This window comes from Arvicanthis niloticus, chromosome 27 (assembly GCF_011762505.2).
Source record: "Arvicanthis niloticus isolate mArvNil1 chromosome 27, mArvNil1.pat.X, whole genome shotgun sequence".
Lineage (NCBI taxonomy): Eukaryota > Metazoa > Chordata > Mammalia > Rodentia > Muridae > Arvicanthis > Arvicanthis niloticus.
This window is the reverse complement of record NC_133435.1, coordinates 10,571,856-10,595,315: the sequence shown is the minus strand read 5'-3', so window position 1 is coordinate 10,595,315 and position 23,460 is coordinate 10,571,856. Positions and strand designations below refer to the sequence as shown.

General features: G+C 38.6%; 1 protein-coding gene across 4 annotated transcripts in view; it reads right to left on the bottom strand.

The window, feature by feature from the left end:
* Positions 1-23,460, bottom strand: part of Dync2h1 (dynein cytoplasmic 2 heavy chain 1) — a 190,913-nt gene that overhangs the window by 74,699 nt on the left and 92,754 nt on the right. For 3 of the 4 annotated variants that reach the window (XM_076926141.1, XM_076926138.1, XM_076926140.1), the window contains exons 60-70: positions 20,816-20,902; positions 19,544-19,670; positions 18,488-18,629; positions 17,854-17,963; positions 14,268-14,288; positions 13,225-13,323; positions 11,372-11,495; positions 7,982-8,145; positions 5,790-5,909; positions 5,175-5,309; positions 1,989-2,132 (exon numbers count right to left, since the gene is read on the bottom strand). In XM_076926141.1, coding sequence (XP_076782256.1) covers positions 1,989-2,132; positions 5,175-5,309; positions 5,790-5,909; positions 7,982-8,145; positions 11,372-11,495; positions 13,225-13,323; positions 14,268-14,288; positions 17,854-17,963; positions 18,488-18,629; positions 19,544-19,670; positions 20,816-20,902 — 1,273 coding nt within the window. The remainder of the gene's footprint in view (positions 1-1,988; positions 2,133-5,174; positions 5,310-5,789; positions 5,910-7,981; positions 8,146-11,371; positions 11,496-13,224; positions 13,324-14,267; positions 14,289-17,853; positions 17,964-18,487; positions 18,630-19,543; positions 19,671-20,815; positions 20,903-23,460) is intronic. The other variant, XM_076926139.1, reaches the window with a different exon arrangement.

Here is a 23,460-nt window from a genome sequence, read left to right as displayed (position 1 = left end):
GGTTTTTAAATACCAAAACTAAGAACCATGGTTACAACATTTTCAACAAAGGAAATTATATACTGTTGTGAGGTAGAGACCCCCAAAAAAGAAAGGAGGATTTTCAGAGTTCCAGAGGCTGAAGCGAATATAAAGGGACTCACAGGCAGATGTGATATGCTTTACTCGCAAGCACAGAGATCACCATGGAGATCACCACCCAGGCAACACACATCAGCAAATGCACACAGACTAAGGCAAATACTACACATGGATGTATACATACAAAATTCACACAAAACAGCACATTGCAGTGAGGTCTATGTAAGGATCACAGCATTGCTTACTCCCAGTTTCTGGATACCCAATATCTACCACCTTTCTGGGCCACTTTGGATGTCCTCATCAGAGTCCTGTGTGTGAACTTTAAATGCCCCTTATGGCCTTCTATACCCTTCAGCTGTAACTGTAAAAACAGTTGTAAAACTGTTTCTTTTTACCATGACTAATTAGGCTAAAGTTTGTTTTCCCCTTCCTCTTTATTGGATAAAATGTTACTTCAAATTTGAGTATATAAATGCTATCAAATAATATGTCAGTAAAAGGTATTAGGAAAAATATAATCAATATTTACAGTCAGATAAAGGATTATAAAGCATTCCTTGATGAAAATACTAAGCAGTCAACACCAGTAAAGATTGTTTTTTCAAAACAATTTAAATACCAAATGCAAAAACCATGAGTCACAATTTTGATGGTATTGCTTTGGCAAAATTATCTTGTAAAACAAGTAAAAAGGTAGAAAATAAACTCAAAATAGTTACAGAAATTATAAACATTAGGATTCTTAACATATAAGGAAGTCGACTCCATCTTGGAACTATGAATAGTAGAAAGGAGAAAAAGGATGGAGAGCTGCTGAAAGAAGCACAGACATCACAAGTGACCCAAGCTCTGAGAGAGCAGCTGAGCGTCCATCACGTCATAACAGCACAATGAGACATGCACTTGTTGTTGGCTTCAACACAGACTGAAAAAGCTTCATGGAAAGACTCAACCCACCAACTAAATGTACTTCTGAAGGATATGTAGTCAGTACATATAAAAAAAAGCTTATTAACGTGCATTTTTGCTCAGCTATCCAACTCTAAGAATTTAAGAAAAAATTAAACATACAAATTAGAGTGGGTACCTATACATCTTAAGGGCTGTTCCTAGGTGTTATACCCAGGTCTTCAACAATCCTGCCATGAAGTGGTGTCCACTTGCTTGTTTTAAATCTAGACAGACCTTTAGTTATTTTAGTAATACATGTCTGCAGAAATGTGATTTAAAGCTGGTTTCATCTCTGTCTTACTGGCTGGAATATATTATTTGTTGACTAAGGGTGTCATGTAAGAAGTTCATCTACTCCATGTTGTGAGTAACTCAACCCTGCCGTAGAGGTTCTACAGTAAAGAAAGTACCATCTGTTAAGTCTTCTCCCTTAGATACCCAACAGGCAAATCAGGTATCCATCTGCACCTGAGCCATACCCTCAAGTTCCAGCTGAGCTCCAAGACCATGGAGCCCTCTGTGTCCTAACCAAATCCCTAGTTAGTGAGACACTGTTTGGTAAACTTTCCCCAGGAGAGCAAGCAGTGAATTGCTATGCCTCTATTGTCGGGACAATGCTTCACCTACAAAGACATAGCTCAGGTGATGACAGGACTATTTGGATGACTTCTTACTTTACAAACACTTGTGAATTACTGGTGTTCAAGGAATCATCTACTATTTATTAAGTTTTCTTGGGACGTAAATGTTCGTTTGTTTCCAAAAAATACTGAAATAGTTTGTCAAGAATATAAAATGGAGTTAAAGAAATGGTATCTTTTAAATGTAGTTTAAAAGTGTTACATGTGGTCCTCAGAAATGCAAGCCATAAAAGCTATCTCAAAAATGTGTTACTGTAAGTTCAAATATTAAGTGGCCTCTTTAATACATGTCTAGCATAGCCAGCAACTTACCTGCTTGTTCTGCAGAGCTCGTTGGAAAAGTCGGAGAAATGAAGCCAAACTGAAGCGGTACATGTTATTAATCTTGGACAAGTCGGAGATGATGAAGTACATCTTGCTGGCACTCTCAGCCAGAGGCAGGTAGGCATCGCGCTCCTGTGGATCATCAGTGCAGAGAGGAAAGGGACCACCTGTTACCAGTGCTTTACTGCCACCTGCAGACCACTGTACACATGCCTAGCCACAGGCTTTCTGTATTTACACAACCAAGATTTCTGTAACTTAAGTAACAGCATGTTTGTTTATACAAAGTCATTCCTCAGTTTTGCACAAATATGCGTTCACTCACTCGGGGTCCTATGGAAAATTATACAGAAAGTAACTGTTCTGGAGGCTAGGTAGCCCAAGGTTAAGGCACCAGAAGATTTGGGGTGTACCGAAGACCCATTTCTTTGCTCCTGGAGATAGGACATATTTTAAATTTTTCTTTATTGGGTATTTTATGTACTTACATTTCAAATGTTATCTCCTTTCCAGGTTTTCCCTCTGGAACCCCCCTTTCTCATCCCCTTCCTCCAAGATAAAGCCAGGATGTTTTGTGTTTACACAACAGAAAGCAAGCAAGTTCCCTTTGCCTTCTTTCCCAACACACTGAAACCTTCCTCCTGACTTAGGAGACCTTCACCCTCATGATCAGTAGTCCACAAAGATGCCACCTCTTAATCCTGCCTCATCAGAGACTAGGTGTCTACATATGAATTTAGAAGTGAGGCTTATTTTTCTAACCCTCACATGGTAGAATCACAACTGGTTGATGGATTGGTCTTGGTCAAAACCAAGAGTATTTGGAACAAGAAGAAAGATTGGAATAGTTAGCAACTGGGATCAGGTGATTTACGTGATATAGATGCTCGGTACTACATCCTTCAAGTACACTTCAAACAAGGAGAAAGGGATGTTGGGGCAGAGGAAAGGAATGCGACTTTAAGCACCTAGTAGTGCCTAGTGCACAGACTGCCTGTACCTGCTAGTACAGGAGCTACTTTCTGACAGAAGGGATGAGAGAATCACATGGCTACAAGGTTCTGCATGCAAGAGGGTTCTTGCATTCTTAGCATCACAGTGCAGCAACTGCAAACAACTGCAGTGGATTCCATCTACAGCCCCTAATTAGGTATTTGCTGCACAAGAGAAGGCACGGCACTCACAATGCTGAGGAAACAACTCAGGCAAGACATCTGTCAAGCTTGGCTTTGCAGTGCCAGGTGGAATGACTGGACTAGAATCTGGTTTTGACTTTTGGTTTTATTCTGGTTTCAACAGAGCTATCTTCCAATCGTACAGAGTAGTAACAGGTAAGTGTAAAGTGTGAACAAGAGTAGGAAAGTACTGGAAAGAAAAAGTGAAACAGCCATTGAGGAAAGCAGATATAACTCAGGAGCAAAGGTCAGGCTGCTGTCTGGAAACCCACAATGGTATTAACTCTGGCTGTCTGAGTTTCCAGCAAAGATCGGTCACATTGTTCAGGAGAAAAAATAATACATATTACACTGATGTGGGTTGGAGCTTCCCCAAAGGAACATTAAAGCATAGAAAGGATTCTGAGCTATTTGTAAGAAACTGGTTCAAATCCTTACACTTACTGGGTCTACTCTGAATAGGGAAGAAAAATGTTTTTTTAAAAAAGTGTATAACCCAATTATAAGTATATTTAACTTTTCTTAAGAAAACTTCTGCTGGGCATGGAGGCTCATCCTTGTCATCCTAGCCTCAGGAAGCTGGAAGAGGAAGATCACCATAAGTCTGAAGCCAGCTGGGCTCAAACCCAGTTAAGACTTATTATGGCTATGCTTGCTTGTCAACTTGACTATATCTGGAATGAACTTAGTCCAGAAATGGATGGAAGGCACATCTGAGATTTCCAGGTGTGAGATCTCTGCTTGGTTTGAAGTGGGTGAATCCATTACTAGTTCTGACTTCTGAAGTAGGAAGACACACACCTTTGATCCAGATTTTGAGTCAGGAAGACATAAGCCTCTGATCCAAATCTTGAGGAGAGAAGACATACCTTTAATATGGGCTACACCTGTGCTTTACGTCTACATAAGGACATAGCTTGCCTGCTTGCCTTCACCTTGCTAGCACATCCATTCCTTGACTGGCACTGGAAGCTACTTCTTGTGGATTCCAGCTGAGACACCCAGCCTTGTGGGATTCAGCAACTACTAGATTCTCAAATTTTTTATTCACAGCTAACCATTGCTAGATTAGCTAGACTGCAGCCAGTAAAAGTTATTCTAATAAATATCCATATATCCATATATAGATATATGTATATGTACATATACATATATCTATATATATGTATATATATACACACATATAGATATATTCCATAAACTCTGTGACTCTATAGAACCATGACTAATACAGACTATAGTCTAGGACCCTGTCTAAAAATATAAAAGGAAGAAAGGAAGGAAAGAAGGGAAACAGGGAGACATCTAATAATGATCCCACAGTTTCGATGTCTAGATTTATAATATCTTGAAAGTCTTCATGTTAAAGGCTTACCTAAAGCCCATGGTGCTGTCAGTAGTGAAGGGGTCTCAGTTTATTGAATGGAGTGCCTGCAAAGAGGACTGACTTTCTGATCCTTGTTCCTCCTCACTCGCCTTCTCCCAGTCTCTCTCTCATACTGACAAGACGTGAAGAGTTTCAACATATGCTCCTACCATGCTATACTTCCTTGCCACAGCCCTCAAAGCAATGAGTTAACTGACCTTAAGCTCCAATACCCCAAACTGTAAACCGAAACACAGCTTTTATTATACGTTGCCTTCTCTCAGGTGTTTATTCAAGCAGTAGACTGCTGACTAATACAAACAGCAAAGATCTTTGCTCACACTCCCTTCAGAACATTTATTTTCGATTTGATCCTGAAGCCCATCTCTACCTTCAGTAACAATGTGGCATATTATTCCCCCAGTTCAGACACAGGAGCAGACTTTACTAAGTTTAAGTGGCGTCTTAGCTGCCCCGCTGTGACAAGAACCACATCCCAGGCTCTGGTATCTTTAAACCGCTTTCATTCTTGGCAAAATCATTCCCTTGAAGATCTGACTGCACATGTTCTACCAAATTCACCCAAATAATTAAGAAAAGCTGACATAAAATCATAGCAAAGGAAATACTTACTTGATCAAGGGAAATCTGGAGTTTGTAAGATTCTTTAAGTGAGTCTTGAATAAGAGCACTGCTTGCTTTCGTCTGATTCAAAGATTCAATCAAATCCTTATTTTCCAAAATATTGCCTTGAGATGTGGCAAGGGTCTGCAAGGAGAAATTAATAATAAGAGTTATTATAAAATTAAGATAACCAATTAAAGGAAGCCCATGTTAACTATTAAAGTGGTGATAACACTTTAAAAAGGATTACATTACTTAGCCTTCCTATATCAAATAACTCATTGTTTTATGTTTATCAACATAATAACCAAAAGTAAATAGTTATATATACAGTCATAATTTCATATTAAATTTTAGTGCCTTTGGAAATTCCACATACAAAATAAATAATGAAACAATGCCATAAAAGAACTTATTAGTTTTGTCTTAATTATAATTATAAATTTTAGACCTTTTTCTGACAGAGAAATCTGTGTCTTCTCTTGGAATTTTGACTTTAAGATACTAGTATCGCTTTGGAAAAATCACAAGATTTTTGAAGATATATCATATGTGCTATGACACTTGCAGCACGTATTTGATAACGAAGGAAGCTATATGAAAACCATTGTGAAAGTTTGTCACCTCTAGCAGAGACTCCTCAAGTCTGGCCAGCTGTATTTTCTTATCCTCTTCCTGCTGTAATAGCTTTGTTTTCTGTTCTTCTAGATCAGGTTTTTCATGCTGAATGGTTAAAGCTAAAAGCTAAAAAAGAAAAGCAAGAAACGTAATTCTAGCAATGATCTTTTAAAACTTTTAAAACTTCTCCTGATCAGGCCTTGGAAATGAGTAAGTACCACAGTTTTGTAATAAATGTTACATCATTTGATTCTTTCTAATTAAGTACAAGACACTTCAATGTCTGTTCTGATAAGAAACAGAAAATGGGTGTTTAAAACAATCATTACAATGTTAAATATGTGAAAATCATAGCATTTACTAAGTATGAAAATTTTCACTATACAGTTAATTTAAAATACAAAAACTATAAACATGTATTAGTTACTGACATAAACATTTAATAAGACATAGAAAATATTAAAATATTATATTATCAGAGTCTGTGAGATAGCTCAGCAGGTAAAGGTGCCTGAACCAAGTCTAATGACCTGGTTTGATGCTCAGAATCTTTATGGTGAGAGGAGAAACTGTAAGGATCCATGAGTGCCAAAGAATAACATACCCCAGACTCAAACTGTATCCAACAGCAGAGTGTTTATTCTGTAGAAATCCAGCACGCAGGAACCTAGCATTCACCAAAATGGAGACCTGCAGGTAAGGTTGCAGGCTCAATTCAAAGCCAACTAGGGGAATTCCAGGGAATAGTAGGTGACCTTCATCCTGATTGGTTGGCTCTACCTCTAGGGGTGCAGATGTCCTAGGAATTGGCTAGGGCTCTGGTGGACTTTCCACAACCATTGCTGACTGACTATTCTTGGCTTGGGCCATACAGCAAGGCAACTTCTAATTTGCTGCCTATGGGCTATGTTTTTTTCCTGGACTGGTTTGTTCAGCTCTGGGAAACAGAAACTTAGGCCTAGTCTTCTGACCTGGCATTTTGTAGTATATCATGGAGTCAGCCTGGCTCAAATTTCACAAAACAACTTCAAGTTGTCCTCTGATCTGAATATCCACACATGCTACCCCCTCCATGTACACATGACATATGTGTATGTGAGTGTGTGTGAATACACAAATAAATGTAATTCAAAAATTAAATATTTTATCATCTAAACAACACTGAAATAACATTTCCCACCCACTAAAATGGTTTGTTGCAAAAGCCATACTAATATCTAGTCAAACAGGATTGACATGCTGGAATAGTCTCTGTAGGCACTTGTCTTAAGAAGTCCTGCACTGGTCCTCCACCAATCAAGGGGAGCTTTCAAATCAAAGCAGCAATTTTGTCAATTAATTGAGTAACTGTTCAAATATTGATATTTAAGAATTATAATGCAAAGCATGTAATTCATAAACAATAGTCAAGAAGCCTTATGGTATGGAAAAAGAATATTTTGAACTAGCAGATTTAAACTGCTATAAAGAAAAATTAATAGATGCACATGCTATAATGAACAGCAAAAGAGGAAGATGAATAGCATTAAATGAGTTAAACAAAAAACAATGATTCTCAAAAAATCAATACATATTTCTTTCCAGAGAAAAAGCTAAACATATATTCATAAAAGTTTGTAAACTTAAAACATTATTTGTAAACTCAAACATTAATTCTAAACTGTGTGAGTCAGGTAGAGAGAAATGAACTCAAAGACACATAGCTTTCAGTGTTGATATTGGTTGACATGAATTTGAAAGTGAGCAAAAAGGGGCATTTGGGAGGGTTTGAAGGGGGAAAGGTTAGAGGGAAATGGTAATTGTAACCTCAAAAACTAACTATAAATATCCTCTATAAAAAAAAAAAAGGTACTGGCTCAGGAATCAGAACCTCTTGCCTTTATCAAATCACTGCATTTTTTCCGCTTTCTTAATTGGAATTTTAAATCACATCTTATATCTGTGAACTACCTACCATGCAAGTTTTACCAAATGCAATAGAAACAGACTGTAAAATAAGTTATATTGGAGGAACCAACAACATGGCCAAGAAGTAGAAATCAAATAAAGGATAAAATAAACCTGAATGCTTCACTTCCACAGATATTTTCCAAATCCTAATTTTCAAATCCTATTTTCAAAGTCCTAATGAGCTTAACCAATCCATTCAGAGCAAACCTGGCTCTGCAAGTCTCTGCTGCTCTGTGCTGCCCACACACCTGTCCTCGCAGTCCACTTCTTGTCGTGGTAAAGTTCACCTCAGTCACGATGGATGCAGCATCCGGTGGGATGAAGGGATTTGGATTTCTTGTTGACAAGAAAAGGCGGAAATCCTCATTGTAGTCAATGATCTTGTCACCTATTTGTACCACATACCGAGGTCCTGTCAAAGGCACACAGTTGGTCAGCTTGAATCTTCTTTTAAATACTTCTAAGTATTTAAAAACTGTTTTCAAGCATTTCTACATATAGACCTTTGAAAAAACTCAACTGTTTAGCAGCTTTCAAAGACAATCAAGACAAACACACGAACATTCAAAAGCCACATTTTACTGAAAGGGGATTTTGTGTCTCAACACTTTAACCATATATACACACAACATGCCGCTCTCCTCTGGGACTTGCACTGTTCCCTAGAGCTCCCAGCGAGCATCAGGTAGTGTCTGCCGCCCCTGATGCAGGGAGCACAGGCTTTTAACACACTGCAGAAGCCTTCAAAACTGGGCTATTCAGGAAACTCCTAAACTGCTCAAAAACCATGAACTCGATCCTAGGATACTGAAGTAACAATGGGATACATTCTCATAATGGGTACTAACTGTTCATACTCCAGCTGCTTCTGAAATAGCTGCTGGTAAATGTCAAAAGTAGATATTCTTGATAAAGTGTTATTCCCAGTTTCAAAATTATTTAGTTGAAGAGCAAATTGGGGGATGAATGTGTTTGAAATACATTATAAGCATCTATGAAATTGTTGAATAATAACTAAAACCACTTTTTAAAAAGAAAAGATAAAATGATTAACATGCATAACTTTTAAAAAGGTATTTATTGTGCTACTACTTATATATAATAAAATGAAAATCAAGGAATATACAAATTTTAGTAATTACTTAGATATAATAAAATAAAAATCAAGGAATATACAAATTTGAATAGTTACAAAGATATCCATTATCCACAAAATAAAAAAATGACATAAAAATCTGTGGGAAAATATTTGCAAACCATTTTAATGACAACATCCAACATTTATAAAGAATTCTTAAAAAATCAACAGCAGAAAAGCAAATAACCCAATTAAAAATGGAATAAGACCTGAATAACATTTCTCCAAAGAAGACATTAAAATTGCCAACGAAGAATGAAATATGTTTAACATTATTAGGTAAATGCAAATGGAAACTACTGTATCACCTCACATCTATATGGCTGATAATTATAAAAAATGTAATCAGTGGTTTAGTCTAATGGTGAATTAAAACTGTAAGTAGAGTACTACAGGGTGGGAGAACTGGAAAGTGGGACCACAGTAAAGGAAGCAGGTCACATGACTGTGCCACCATGAAATGTATCTAATCCTGGCTACTACTCTCTGCTTTCTGCACAACAACCAGCACTGAACAACTCTGCTCCAGCACCACCACCACCACCCTTCTAGGATACAAAGTTCTCCATAGGCCCAGGAAAAACACTGCGATCCAAGTGGACTGAGCCTCTAATATCAGGAGTCAAAAGAAATCTTGCATTCTTTAAGCTCATTTTCACAGGTATGTGTTATAGTAATGGGAACACAGACTAACACAACTAGTCCATAAAGCTATAGAATCACACATAGCATTGCAATATCAAACTTGAGAGACTTTTAGATTTACAGGACATTTCAAAATGAGAAAGAAAGATTCAAAATACTTAAAGCAAAAAAAAAAAAAGAAAGAAAGAAAAACAAAACAAAAGAGCAAAAGAAAAAGAAACTAATTCAAAACGAACTTTAAGGTATTTTCCTCAAGACAGGACTGAGCAAAATAACATTTTTAAAGTGATAAAGAACTGCACCACACAACCAATATGACGTAATTGATCTTCAAAGAAAATTGAACCAAAAAAAAGCAAGATTTGTACAAATTTCAAATCTACATAAAGTGTCTAGGAAAATTATTCGAATGCCATGCATACAGAATTATTTGATATGGCAAAACTTAAAAATGCTTCAGAGTAAGTTGCCCCATAACCTTTTCTGAGTCAGTACTGGACAGGTACAGTGCATACAGATCAAAGAGATGATTCAATCCAATTCTAGAAGGGTGAGCCAAAGAGTTTCCCAGTTATTACAAAAACATGGGTAATTCATAAGCTTCTTCCCCTCTGGGAAGTCCTCTGGATAACCTATATGCAACCAAACAACGGGAGCCCTAACTGACTTATAGCCTACTATGCTCCAGAGATCTCTCTCCTGAGCCATCTGTTTGTCTCGGACTGTCTGGGAAAGGAGGGACCTCATGTGTATTTCCTAACAGCCACAGGAGTCTTGTAAGCCCTGCGAGCCTTGCCCTCCTCCCTGCTTCCACAAGGGGAGCAAACAGCCCAAACCCTAAAATCATCAACTACTGTGATTTAAGACAGTGCAGTCATGTGACACCAGAGGAAACAATTATCCATGTAAATGTTGTGGTTATGTGGGTGGTATATACCTGTGTATATACATCTTCAGTATATGTGCATATACTCTGCACACAGACATTCTTCAAGTTTCAATGTATTACATTCTAATCTCACAAATATGGATTTGGGGTTGGGGGTAGGCTGGGCCTGCAAGTTGCCCCAGTCAGTAAAATGCTTGACATGTTAGAATGCCCAATACCTACGTAAAAAGACAGGCATGGCAGCACATGCCTGCAATCCTAACACTAGGGAAGCAGAGACAGGCAGATCCCTAAAGCTGCCTGGCCGGCCTTTTTAGCAATATTCATGAACTCCAGGTTCAGTGAAAGACGGTCTCAAAAAATAAAATGGAGAAATTAATAACTGGTCTCTACATATACCTTCATACATACACAAAAAAAACCACAAAAACATATAGTATGTGCGCGCATACACACACACACACACACACACACACACATTCACCAAAAACAACAACAACAAAAAACAAAAACCTAAAAAAAAAGTAACTCTGGCTTAGTGCCTGTGCACAGACATCTTTGTAAAACCCTACCTGCAAAAGTAGTCTCTAAGCAGCATCTGGGACTGTGGGCTTCAGGAACATTCTCCGGGTTCACTGGTTAAGACTAGCTAGCTGTGCTCAAACTGTCTGCACATGTAACTGGTGTGCTCAACACCTGCTTCTTTTTAACTAAGAGCAGAAAGTGCATGCTTACAGTTGCCCTGAATGAAAACTACTGAGTCTCTCATGAGTTTCTCTGAGGGCAACAATTACATATGCTGGGACAACATCGAGGACCACAGATGATCACAGTGTGTGCTCAGATACTCTTCATTTATCCCCCAAGCCTTTTACCAGGTGACTGTGGCAATTCAGCATGCCTTACGTGGCTTCACCAGAAGAGACTCTCAACAAACTTGTGTCTGGTTCCCACTCAAACATTTACCTTGAGCCACCAGATCTCGTCTTAGCAGCGGATAAAGAACAGGCTCTACCCCATCCATCTCTTGTATAATGAGGGTTTTCCCAAAACGTACTGCCAACTCGAGAGCTGTGATAAAGTTACTGTCCTGTGGTAAGAAAGAAAAACACATACTAGTTCCCTATCTCAATGCTTATGAAGGTTCCTATAAACAATGAATAAAGATACTAACAAATTATCTGAAGTTTAAAAAGTCTATTATCTGTAGTACTAACTGAAATTATTTGTGGTATTTTCTAGTTATCAAATATTTAGTAATAAATTGCTTTAGTTGAATATTTTAAAGTCTTCAAATTGTAAGTAGACATATAAAAATTACGCTTTAAAAATGTTGTGACAAAAAGTCCAAATAATACAAGCTCTTCTTTTCCTACGAAACTCTTAAGTGTGCAGTCCAGTGTGAATTATAAAAATAATGTGGAAAACACTTCTCTACAACATTCTTATCCTACACACCTGGAAACAATCCTGTACCAAATGAACAGCAAGTCTTCATGTCCACCATACTACAGATGTTTCCTGCCAAGTTTCTACTCTCCTTACCAATTGCTACAAAGATAAAAATCCCAGCCTCTATCTGAAATAGAAAATGAGAGTGAAAACAGAAGTAGCTATAAGATCAGTGCTGAGTTCTGCACATCTGCCATAGAAGGGATGGTGTGACACCTTCCTGCCCATGGACCAGGGGCAGCAGTGTGTGGGCTGACAGCAGTGTGTGGGCCTCCATGAAGGCTGACAGTTGCTAGGTCTAAGACTTGTTTATATAACTGTATATATTTGCTTCATGTTCATCCTTCAGAGAGGTTCTCCCTGTCAAGATTCTTGGGGAATGTTCTCCCTGCCAAGGTCAATGACTCCACCAGTCCAGGAGGTGAGGGTGTGTCTATGTTCCTCAGCAAAATGGTAAACCTACATACATATACAATTTTTCAACTATGCAAAATATAAGATGCAATATGAATTGGGCTTCACCGACCTAAAAGAACAAAGGCAGCTTCACTAAGAAGCCAACTTGCCAGAAAGATACAAAGGCATGCAGATTTCTGAGTTCTAGGTCAGCCTAGAGCAAGTTTAGGGGTAGGTGTGGTGGGAATGGTAATCTTAGAACAAGATCCCATCCTGCTAGCTGATTATCTGTGGTTACAAAGGTAGGCAGATTTCTGAAATCATTTGCTATGTTAAGAAAAAAAAAACAAACTTATTTGCTGTCTTTTTCTAAGAATCAGGGGGCTAAGGTCATAAAATGCTGATTCGTGGGATAATCTAAAGGGAACCTAAGGCAATCTTTGAATTGATATGTAAATAACAGACTAGGCTTTGGTCTGCAAGAACTGAGCTGTCTAGATCTATCTGGAGAGCCATCTCAGGCAGAACACAGGGTTGTCAGCTTGTACCCACAATTAACTTTGAGGCATTCTTTTACCACTCCCAAACACCCTTCCTCAGGAACCCTTCTCCAAGCTGACGCTGGTTCTTGGCAGATCAGGAGAGCTTTTTATTGTCCAAACTAAGCTTAAGTCTGCAATTCCATATGGCATAGTGTAGGCATCTGTTTCCTTAACCTCCTATATGAAGAGCTATAACTACTCGCTGTTAAAACTCCCAGGGCTCTAATGAAGTCACTAGAACCAAAAAATAATGTGTCCCTGTGCTAGAAACGACAGACCTGAAGTCAGAAGGATTACTCTTATTCCTGAATCACCACAACCAACTCTGCAGGTAGCTCATTCTATATATGTCTTCTCATTATATATTCCAACCTGTATCCACTATAGGTTTTATCGGAAGTCAGGAACTAAATTATAGGTAGTGCATACCTGTTGGTTAATAACTTCCAAATGCGAGTCCTTTAGATGTGTCTTTAACCACTCTGTTGCCTGAGAAGATGGATCTATCAGAAATGGGCACACTCGACTCTAGTGGGAAAAAAAATTCTTTTAAGATAATGGTAGTTTTTTATTTAAATACAAATAAACTTATAAAAATTATAAATCAATCACAAAATGAGACTTTCTGAGTCTTTGTAGATGTAACTCATAAAACACAAGATGGAAGAGAAGGTGCAGCTTATTTCTCCATCAAAGGCCACATAGATAAATTACTAGGAACAAGTAGCAAATAATTAAATCTAACTGCAATAAAGTGAACATTCTCTGCAAATTTCCTTAAAGGGAAACTGAATAAGCTGCCCATCAGGGTCTAAACAACTAGGAATGCACTTACACAGCATTTCTCAAACTGGTAAACTCTCAACCAGTAAAGCTGCCTTCCAATAGCACTAACTAAGAAGACAAAAAGGAGCAACAGATAAACATAAAATATGTATTACCCGTAAGATATTTCTTAATCATCATCATCTAGTAAACCTTTTGAAGAGTGAACCAGTGTTTCTTACTACAACAACAACACAATTTCTAGACATAGGGTGTACAAGAAAGAGTGGGAGCAGCGCTGAGACAGGACCGTGTCCAGCAAGGCCACAGCAGTAAATTCAGCAGCATACAGGGAAGGGCATGCTGGGAACAAACAAGCCTCACAATAGTTTCTGTCACAACACAGTTAGGCATGTGGAGACTCTACAGAGATGCTGGACTTTAGAACTGTTCTGTAATTTTTAGGCTCTGTACAGACAGGGAACTCTGCACTTTCTCATCAGGCATCTGTACCTAGAAGTCTCTCTTACTGTGCCATTGCACAAACGCACAACTGGCAAAATGAGGTGGCTAGTAAATAGCCTCTTCAGTGTTACTGTGGGGTTAGACCTGGCTTTATGCTGACATTCAGTAATAAAAATCTCACAGTTCTATGAATTCTCTCATGCCTTCAAATTCATTACTTTTAAAATCGAAAAAGTTCTTACCCATGACTTCAAACAAATGATCTGATGCAGTCAGGAAAAAAGAAAAAAGATGTGATAATATTTTTAAGCCTCGCATTTAAGCAAAGTATGTGATATAACAAAACTAAAGGTTGGTTTTCACTTATACAACTTTAGACAAAATATCTAAGGTACATTTTATCTCTATGTTCCATGATAAAATGTAGCTAAAATTTACACTTAACACATTGTAACTGAATACAAATGATAAACTACCATTCACGGATTCATTCACCTACCATGCTAGGGAACAACCACAGGAATACAGACAAGGAGCCCGGAAATGAGGAAGGTGTGCTCCCTTACCTTCAATGACTTCATATCCAATTAAGAAGCAAGAAGAAAAACTGCATGATCAGGAAGCACATAAGACACGCAGACACATACAGAGTCAGGGGTTGGAGAAGCCAAGTCAAACTAAGCCAAGATACGATTACCTAAGTAAAGGGGATCGTCCAACAATGAAAGGGAAGGTAAGGGTACCAAGGCTGACTATCTGAAACACTTCAGCAGTCTGGCAGAGCTGAGTTAGCAAAGTGTGGGCATACATCATGCATTTAACATGACAGAAGGAAGAATCAGTAAAGACTGCCTGATCAGGAAGAGCTTCTTCAGATACCACGTCTAAGAGTAATGAAAGTTTCACACTGCAGGTGATGGAAAAGTCATTGGCATACACTAATGGAAGCTTCCGGATGGGATGAGCACGTTAACATTTCAGGAAAAGAAAACAGGCAACACAAAGGGGAAGGTGCTGCCTGGCACAGTGAAATCCTCTAAGATACAAAATGAAGTCACTAGAAGTGAATCTAAGCAAGCAGGATGCTTATAGGGAAACCTGAGAAATAGATTTAATAAGACTGGAGAGTAACTGAAAATTGAGGGACAGTAACAAGAAGTCACACATGTGCACCCATAATTACTAGGCTAAGATTATGGTTCCTCCCTCAAGAACAATCAGTGAAACAGCATGACAATGGAGAGGACAAGAAAGGGTTTATAACGGAGAGCTGCCTGGCCTGCTCTGCATAATACACTCAAGGTCTCTGACAGGGCCACACACAAATAGTGGTCACCTACCACTGCACTGAATTCCTAAGCAGGTGGATCATCCGGGTCCTTTTAGAAGACTAATGGATGAGGAAGTGAGTAGAGGAAGGAGGGATACTCTTTGATCGGGAAACAAACTCTGAAATTGGTCAATAGGAAGTCAGTAAAAGCCAAAATTAATGAAAGGTAGAGATAAGCTATCTGTGATCAAAACCATCTACTCTGTAACATAGAGGGAGCCACCATGTTGACTTAGGCCTATACATAATACTAGTATTTGTGAAATGAAGTCAGAAAGACCAGAAGTTCAAGGTAACCTTCAGCCACATAGCAAGTTCAAAGCCACATAGCAAGTTCAAAGCCACATAGCAAGTTCAAAGCCAGCCTGGATAACATGATATGCAAGTAATCAGTCCTTCTATAATTTCACAAACCTCACCTAGTATGTTCATAGAAGATGTTACTAAGCATGTACTTCCCAGCCACACATTTGCCTACAGCATATTTCAGCCTTATCCTACCTTAGACTGAGATACAATATTTACTATAATGGCAAATTCATTCTCATCTATTTTCCAAGAGAGGTTTTTTTGGAAGGAGTGCATTAGAAGTGTGCATGAATATTAAAAAAATTTGACATATTAAAATTAAAATAAAAAACAACTTTCCATAATGACTATCAAATCCAATTCTGAAGACAGTTGTCTTTTCAGTTATTAAACAACCCCCCCCCCAAACATGTTTTCTAAAGGCTTACCCTCACCATCACCCACTTTTAGAAAATAATTCTTAAACCATCATGGCTTTTGGGGCGGGATTATGATTTGTTTTGCTTTGGGTTTTTGAGAAATGGACCCATTATGTATATGTAGCCTTGAACTCCTCAAAATCTTTCTTCTTTAGGCTCTCAGGCTAGTATAGCACGAGTGTGCCACCAAACCAGGCTGAACATTTGAAAATCATCACTTTCTTTGATTACTACAAGAGGAAGAAGAAATGAGTGGGAAACCTTGAGGGAAAGAATGACAAGCATCACAAAAACAGAGTATAGGGTGAGAGAAAACAGTGTAGGGCAACGTGCTAGCATGTTATCTAAAAGAGCAACTGGGACTCCAGATGTTTATTCCAGTTGTTTAAAAAATAAACAGAAAGACAGTAAAATCAAATTAAATGAAGAAAACCATTCAGTTTATAGTCAGCAATTTCTTCTAAGCAACATACCAGTATATTGAACTAAAGTATGAACAGTTAATAGATCTAATAAAACAAAATTAAAGAAATAAACAGAACCCAAGCCAAGATCATATCATTTAATATATATATTATATACATGTCATATATAATATATATAATATAAAATGTATATAATACACATACACACACACACACACCACTTGGGGGTAAGCAGAAGACTAAACTAGAGAAAAGAAAATATGTTCAGAAAGAAAGGTTTCATAAAGAAGAAAAACTAATAGTGTTATAAAGTATAACCTATTGAGACAAAAAATAAATTCTTATCACTTAGCAGAAAAGTTAGTATGTAATTTGCATGGGCTCCCAAGAACAGCTCAGCTAGTGAAGGCACTGGCGCCCAAGCTTGACCACATGAGAAAGGGGGAGACAACTCAGGCATGACACCTTCTGACCTCCAGTATATATATGCACACACGTGCAATAAACAAATGTACAAATTGTGAAAGGTACAAAAAGCTAATGATAAGACCAAAATTCATTAAAAGCTTTTAATTTGTTCATCACGTCACAAAACAAAACAAAAAGGCATCAATGTGAGAAGGGAACCAGTGGGGAGATACTAGGGAGGGTGGAAGAGATGGGGGGGCGGGCTGAGGTCCTGGGGAAGATGGGGATAGACAGGGGGTGTCGCTGAGGTCATGGGGAGGGCAGGGAGAGACAGGGAGGCTGAGGTCTTGGGGAGGGACCATGAGGTCAAGGCTAGGACCAGGGAGGCTGAGCAAACAGAGCAAACAAAATGGACTCAGTGTGTCCATGAAACAAGCACTCAACAACATAAGTGTTAGTCTATGGTGTTTGAAACCATGGCTTCGAATGTGGCTTTACATTTGCTGCCAAGAAAGTATTTTCAACTGTAAGAAAACACACACTACATGAAACAAGCTTCGAAAATATATGTATGTTCATTTCTTACTTGTAACGTAAAACTTATTAGCACTTTGGTAAATTAAAGTGAAATACAAAATTTACAAAAGAAACAGATCATGAGATAATCAGAGTTCTCTACAATATAACTATTACTATCAGAAAGTTCAATTTTGAGTGTTCTATCATCAAAAATGGACATCTTAGCTTATACTTTTATATTAAATTAAAAAATAAAGTATATTAAACTATATACTATATATATAAACTATATACTATATAATCAACTTTAATTACCAATATATCTGAGATTTTATTTAGAAATAGACACGTGTAAGAGGTATTGCATGTTTGCGTGCACCGCGGCCCTTTAAATATAATGCCAATGATCATCCGTTACCTGTAGGATCACAAGAGCATTCTCAATGGAAAGGTCATCAGACGGAAGGCCTTCACTCTTCCAGATTAACTGCTCACTTTCAGTACAGAGAAACCGCCTGAGATCAAATTCTGAAACGCGAAAGGTATCAAGCAGTCACTATAGTGACCAGCACTTGACAGACAGACTGGCAGAAAAGGCCCATGGCATGCCCTGGTCTGACACCCATTCCTTTGCATTACAGCATAAACCTGGGGGGAAGGAAGCTTCCTAAAACGTGAAAATGAACAGAACTCTTAATTAATTCTGAGGGAATGTTTCACAGCCACAATAATTTGTGAAAACCATGACATACACAAGAAAATTTAGAGCCTCACATTTCATTTTAGCATGTTAAATTAATGTAAAAATAATTTAGCTACATTCATGTAAAATTAAGAATAATTCAGAAGGAGGTCTGTTTCCAATAGGGATATAGGAGTAGAAAACTTATAACACTGAAATAATTTATAATAATGAAACAGACTTGGCAAATCTGAAGTACTCATACTATCCTTGGTGACATACAGACAAAAAATTCTATTTAAAAGCAGTAAAGGAGGCAGAGGCAGAAGGGCCATTCTTGGCATAACGAAATATCTCAACACACACTCACTCTCCAGGCCAGCTGCCTTGGTCCACTCTTCCAGACAGTTCTTCCTGAGGCCTTCTGGAGCAGCAGAGAGGTAGGTGATGAAAGCGGCTGCTAGCTGAGCTCTTTTGGGGAGAGTAGCTAACTCTTCAGCTATCTCAGCAACCTGGAAGCAGACACTGAGTGTAGGTATTCTCCCTCAGAAGAGAGTACAGCGTCATAGGTAGGAAAACAACCCAGCATTCATTGGCTTAAGTAGTTAACACCTTAATAACTCAATCATCAAAGTTTCAAAATATCAGTGACTTAGGGTTTATTGCTATAACGAGATAACTGACCAAGGCGACTCTTAGAAAGGCAAACAATGCATTGGGCCTGGGTTAGTTTCAGAGGTTTAGTCCAGTATCATCGTGGTGGGAAGTGTGGCCGTGTGCAGGCAGATGTGGGGCTGGAGGACCCAAAGGCAGTCACAAAGGGGGTCCCCTTCCACACTGGGCAGAGCCTGAGCATAGGAGACCTCAGAGCCCAGCTACACAGTGACACACTTCCTCCAACAAGGCCACATCTCCTAATACTGCCATGTCCCATGAGCCAAGCATATTCAAACCACCACAACCAGAAGAAATCAAGGATTTTTAAAGTTTGAGAGACAAAATATTTCTATAAATAAATGTGTTTTGTTATATGCATACACCCTAAAAAATTAAATTTAAAAAAATTTAAAAGAAACAAAAATGTTACCAATGTTGAAATGATGAAACATATCAAAAAGAAACAAATGGTGAACATACTGAATGTTAATCTTATGTGGTAAACTCCCTCAGATCCTTGCCCTCCCTGACCTTCTCATCAACAACACAGGCGAGCCAAAGGAGAACAGGTTTGATTTCCTAAAGTGTATACACTTTGCTTAAAGATTACTTAACTTACTTAATTAAAGATTAAAGATTTACTTAATTACTGACCACTTACTTCTAGATTGTCTATCAATGGCCAGCAATAATCTAATGGCTATTTTTCCTGTATCTTTTTATGATTTAAACAAATACATATGTTTTGAGGCTCTTGCCCTAAACAAACCTGGGCATTCCATCTCCTGTGCTCTCTGTCTAGCTGACTAATGAGGACCTCTGCAGCTTTGATGGTCTCCTGTGCCTTGCTGACTTCAGCTTCCAGTTTGGCAGCTTCTGAAGTCCTGCTCTGAAATCTAAGAAAACAATTAACTTATGATTAGAAACAAACCAATTATATATAATTCACTTATCCTTGGGATTCACTGAAATATACATATGAGTATGAAATACCATCATTAAGATAGACAGGCATACAAACATATACTCTTAAGGCCTTTCATTTTTGCTCTAGTAGAGCTCAGTGGTAGAATATAACACAAACACAAAACCCTCACGTGTGTACCAAAAGTCAATACAGTATCTCATTCTGTCTGCTCAAGGACCACACAGAGCCTCTATAGCCACGTTCTATATACATTTCTCAAAACGTTTCTTGAAGGCCCTGACCCTAAGAATTGGCTAACCATTTTTTAAAGTTTCTCTTTCTATTCTCATTGCACAAACCTATCTGCCAGCTGTGAGCTTTTTACATGATGATAATATAACCGATCTTTGAAATGTTCTTGAACATCTGCTACCCACTTTCTTCCTCTCACCTTACTTCCTGGCCTAATCCTCTCAAACACCTACCTGCAAAACAGAAATATCTGGTCCAGTGTGCAGTGTGCATATCTCTCAGTTAGTGTATGCCTGCCAGATTTTAACAGTCTTTTGTGTATGTCTTCATATGCATAAGTGTATGATATATGCATGTGTGGGTATGTTCATCTGTGCAGGAACATATAGAGGCCAGAGGTCAATGGTGGAAGGTCTTCCACAATCACTTCCCTATAGTCCCATAACAAAAAGGAAATGTAATACACAATTTCTAAAATAATTTTTTCTACAATTAGTAGTTTTTGTTAGAATGCACAGGACCCTAATTTTGATCCCTAAATAACCACAAGAATAGAAAAAAAAAGTAGAAAGGTATTACTATTATTAATTTTGGCTTTGTTTTTTTGTTTTCTTTGTTTTGTTTTTCAGTAACCCAGGTTGCCCTGTAACTAGCCATGTAGCCAAGGATGATCTTATACCCTGATCCTCTTTCTCCATGTCCTAAGTACTGGGACTTCAGGCATGAGCCATCACATAGCTAAGTAAGAATAGCATCTCAACTGCTCTCTCCCAGTCTCAACCTGGGAGTTAGGAGAAAAGAGGAAATGCCATGGTTACATCACAGCCAGGATGTAAAACCTTGCAATGCACTCAGGCACACTGCAGTCTAGACCAGACTTACTTTTCTTTGAGTTCTGACACTTTCTGACCAACAGAGTTCAGAAGATCTTCCAGTTTCCTTTTTCTGTCTTCAGTTTTCTTCAAATTCCTAAGGTATAATTCAATGTTAGACGCCACTATATGCTAGATGTCAACATTCAAGCAGCATTTTAAGGAGTCATATTGCAATAAATGTGACAGAGCGACCATAGGGCAGTGTTTTAACACTTCTTCATTGGTAGATGAAGCAATAGCAAAACAAAAGTGAACCCTCTGATATAACACATATTGCTTCTCAGAGTTTGTAATTTAAAAGGCCAGTGACTGTAGACTTCTAAGTGTAAATGGTAAACATGTTCATCTATCTTCTTTCAAAACCATATAAAATGATACCATGGAAATAAATACGCACACCCTGCACATATGATAAAGAGAATTTAAAAGTGTAGCAAAGGAAATTTGAAAGTAAGTATTGATAGGCCTGAATAAAATAACCAGTTACATGCCTGTGAGAAGCAGAATAAAATACACACAATTCCAAATGCTCAGAGAAGGTGACCAACATCTGTCTCTGAAAGTAACAAAAAAGCTAGAGAGACAAATGTGTCTAAAAGTTAGTAGGATGCACTCAAGAGTTAGATTTCAAACTCTACCCCTCTTGAAAGCACCTTTAAACCAACCTAAACTTCAGCACTTCAGGCTGACAATCCACCCAACTCTAGACAGCCTCACTGACAGCATATAAACAAAATATGATGCTTCTTTATGGAAAAAGTGAACGGCACTTTTGTTCTAAAAGATACCCCCAAATACTAAAAAGTAGTCAACACCTAGGTAGTCTTAGCTCCGGGGCGCAGATGGAGACCAGAAGGCTCCTGTCCCTGGCTGTTCCACGGTTCCTGTGCCCTGTGAGCTCCTGGCGGGTTCCTCTTTGGCCATTGAAGCAAAAGTGGTGGTCTCACCTGTGAGCTTAGGAGTGACAGACTCCTGGGAGACCAGCTCTCTCCAGGTGGGATTTGGGTATGGAGGGCTGTGGGACATCCTTAGCTCTGGGGTGCAGATGGAGATGGGAAGCCACACCTAGGCAGTCTACACCTGAATATTTCCTCCTCATACCAGCACACAGTAACAAACTACACACTCTAGTTTCTACGACTGTATGCTGATTACTGTCAAGGATTTGACATGTCAAAAATGCTTCTTAACCAGAACCAAAACAAAGCAAATGAATGCATGTTATAGAAGGAAGTACAAAAGGTGAGAATGAAAATTGAAATAAAAATTACACACTCAGATCTATAATGTTAGAGAAAGAAATTGGAAGAGATTAATAGGGCCCTGAAAATATTAACAGAACAGTGAAGTGATGAGAAGAAACCACTGAGACACTAGAACACAGGAGTGAAGACATGGAAGCCAGGCAGGTGCTCTGTATATATGAAAGGGCCTGGGCCAAGGCTCTTCCCACGGGAAACCTTTTCTCTATTTTGCAAAGTGTCATAATTGTTACCAGAACCCTGAAATTATTAAGAGCAGCATAGATTAGTACCATGGAGCCCCATTGTCTAGCTCAGGCTTGCTCTTCGGTCTGGAGGACCTTTGTGGAACCTGAAGAGCATCCTGCTTCCCTATGGAAACCTTTGGGGCTCCAAAACTAACCACCAACTTGGAACCCTGCTTGACCAATCCCATCCTAGTCAGATCGGCCTACCATCCCAGTTAGTCCACCTGGAATGACATGTGAGTTGTGCCTGGCCCCATAAGCCCCATTATCTAGCTCAGGGCTCGCTTGTTGGTCAGGAGGACTTTTAAGTATCCAAAGATCATCATGCTTCCTCCTGAAAACCTTCAGGGCCCCAAGATTAACCAGCATAGAACCGTGCTCCACCAATCCCACCCCAGTTGGGTCTGCCTGAGGCACAGCCATCCAAGTCCAGTACCCTGACCTCCATTGTCTGGCCCATGGCTCCCTCCTCTTGCCTAAGAAGTCCTGCTGTCATCAGGATCATCCAGCCAACACTAGGGAAACTAGATGCCTAAAGAATATCCTAAGAACACAATAAGATTTAGAGCAACATGGCACCATCAAAGCCCAGCTATCCTGCTATAACAATCCCTGGATATCCTAATGAAACTGAAGCACAAGAAGAGGATTTTAAAACCAATCTTATAAGAATGATAGAGGCCTTTAAAGAGGACATGAATAAATCCCTTAAGGAAATACAGGGAAACACGTTCAAACAAGTAAAGGCATTAAAAGAGGAAGCAAATAAATATAAATACAGGAAAATATAATCAAACAGGTGAAGGATATGAATAAAAATGACCAAGACCTGAGAAGGGAAATGGAGGCAATAAAGCAAACATAAACTGAGGCAACCCTGGAGATGGAAAACCTAGGAAAGAGAACAGGAGCTACAGAAGTAAGCATCACCAAAAGAATACAATAGATAGAAGAGAAAATCTCAGGCAGAGAAGATGTAATAGAAGAAATGAAAAGTATCAGTAAAAGAAAATGCAAAATCTAATAAGTTCATGACACAAAACATCCAGAAAATTTGGGACATTGTGAAAAGACTAAACCTAACAAAAATAGGAATAGAAGAAAAAACTATTCCCAACTCAAAGGCCTAAAACACATATTCAACAAAGTCATAGAAGAAAATG